The sequence below is a fragment of the Myotis davidii genome, unplaced genomic scaffold (genome assembly GCF_000327345.1).
Source record: "Myotis davidii unplaced genomic scaffold, ASM32734v1 scaffold7203, whole genome shotgun sequence".
Classification (NCBI taxonomy): Eukaryota; Metazoa; Chordata; class Mammalia; order Chiroptera; family Vespertilionidae; genus Myotis; species Myotis davidii.
Window position 1 is genome coordinate 1 of NW_006293647.1, and position 774 is coordinate 774.

At 61.4% G+C, this 774-nt stretch overlaps 1 protein-coding gene across 1 annotated transcript in view; it reads left to right on the plus strand.

Annotated features, from left to right (window-relative positions):
* Positions 1–42: 42 nt before the first annotated feature.
* LOC102753143 (sialic acid-binding Ig-like lectin 14) overlaps positions 43–774 on the plus strand; it is a gene marked incomplete at its 5' end in the record, with an annotated part of 2797 nt that continues 2065 nt past the window's right edge. Inside the window, 1 exon segment of the mRNA XM_015566221.1 lies at positions 43–652. Within this exon segment, the coding sequence (XP_015421707.1) occupies positions 43–652 (610 nt within the window).

The window sequence follows — 774 nt, forward strand, 5'->3', positions numbered from 1 at the left end:
GCTGTGGGGGGGTGAGTGGGCTGAGGGAGGGGGGCAGGGCAGTTGGGGGAGGAGCGGAGGTTGCATCTGAGCTTCTGTGTCCCCCTCCCCCAGGGTCCCTGCAGCAGCAGCATCCAGGCTATGAGCTCCAAGTGCAGGAATCAGTGACGGTGCAGGAGGGTCTGTGTGTCCACGTGCCCTGCTCCTTCTCCTACCCGTGGAGTCTGTGGAATTCCTCTAGCGAACTCTATACCTACTGGTACCGGGTCGGGGAAAACATGGGCTATGCTGCTCCTGTGGCCTCGAACAACCGGAATAAAACCGTGAAGACAGAGACCCGAGGCCGCTTCCTCCTCGCGGACCCCACGGCCAACAACTGTTCCCTGGACATCAGAGACGCCAGGAGGAGTGACTCAGGACGCTACTTCCTCCGAGTGGAGATAGGATATTTCCAAGGATATAAGTTCCAAGGATATACTGACCCAGACAAGAAGCTGCATTTGCAGGTCACAGGTAAGGCAGGGGCCCCGGAGAGGACCCAGGGACATGGGACCCGTCTTAGAGCAGGAACAGGACACTGGACACTCCCTGTCCAGGCCGTGGGCCCTGGGTGGTGGGAAGGGACACAGGGCCTGGGGAGCTCAGCCCGAGGCAGGGCCTCTCTCAGGGTCCCGCTCTGAGTACCCACACCTGGAGCCCAGGCACCTGCCTTTCTCCCCTGCAGTCCTGAGTGAGAAACCCCACATCCGTGTAAGGGAGCCTCTGGAGTCCGGCCACCCCACAGAGCTGGCCTGG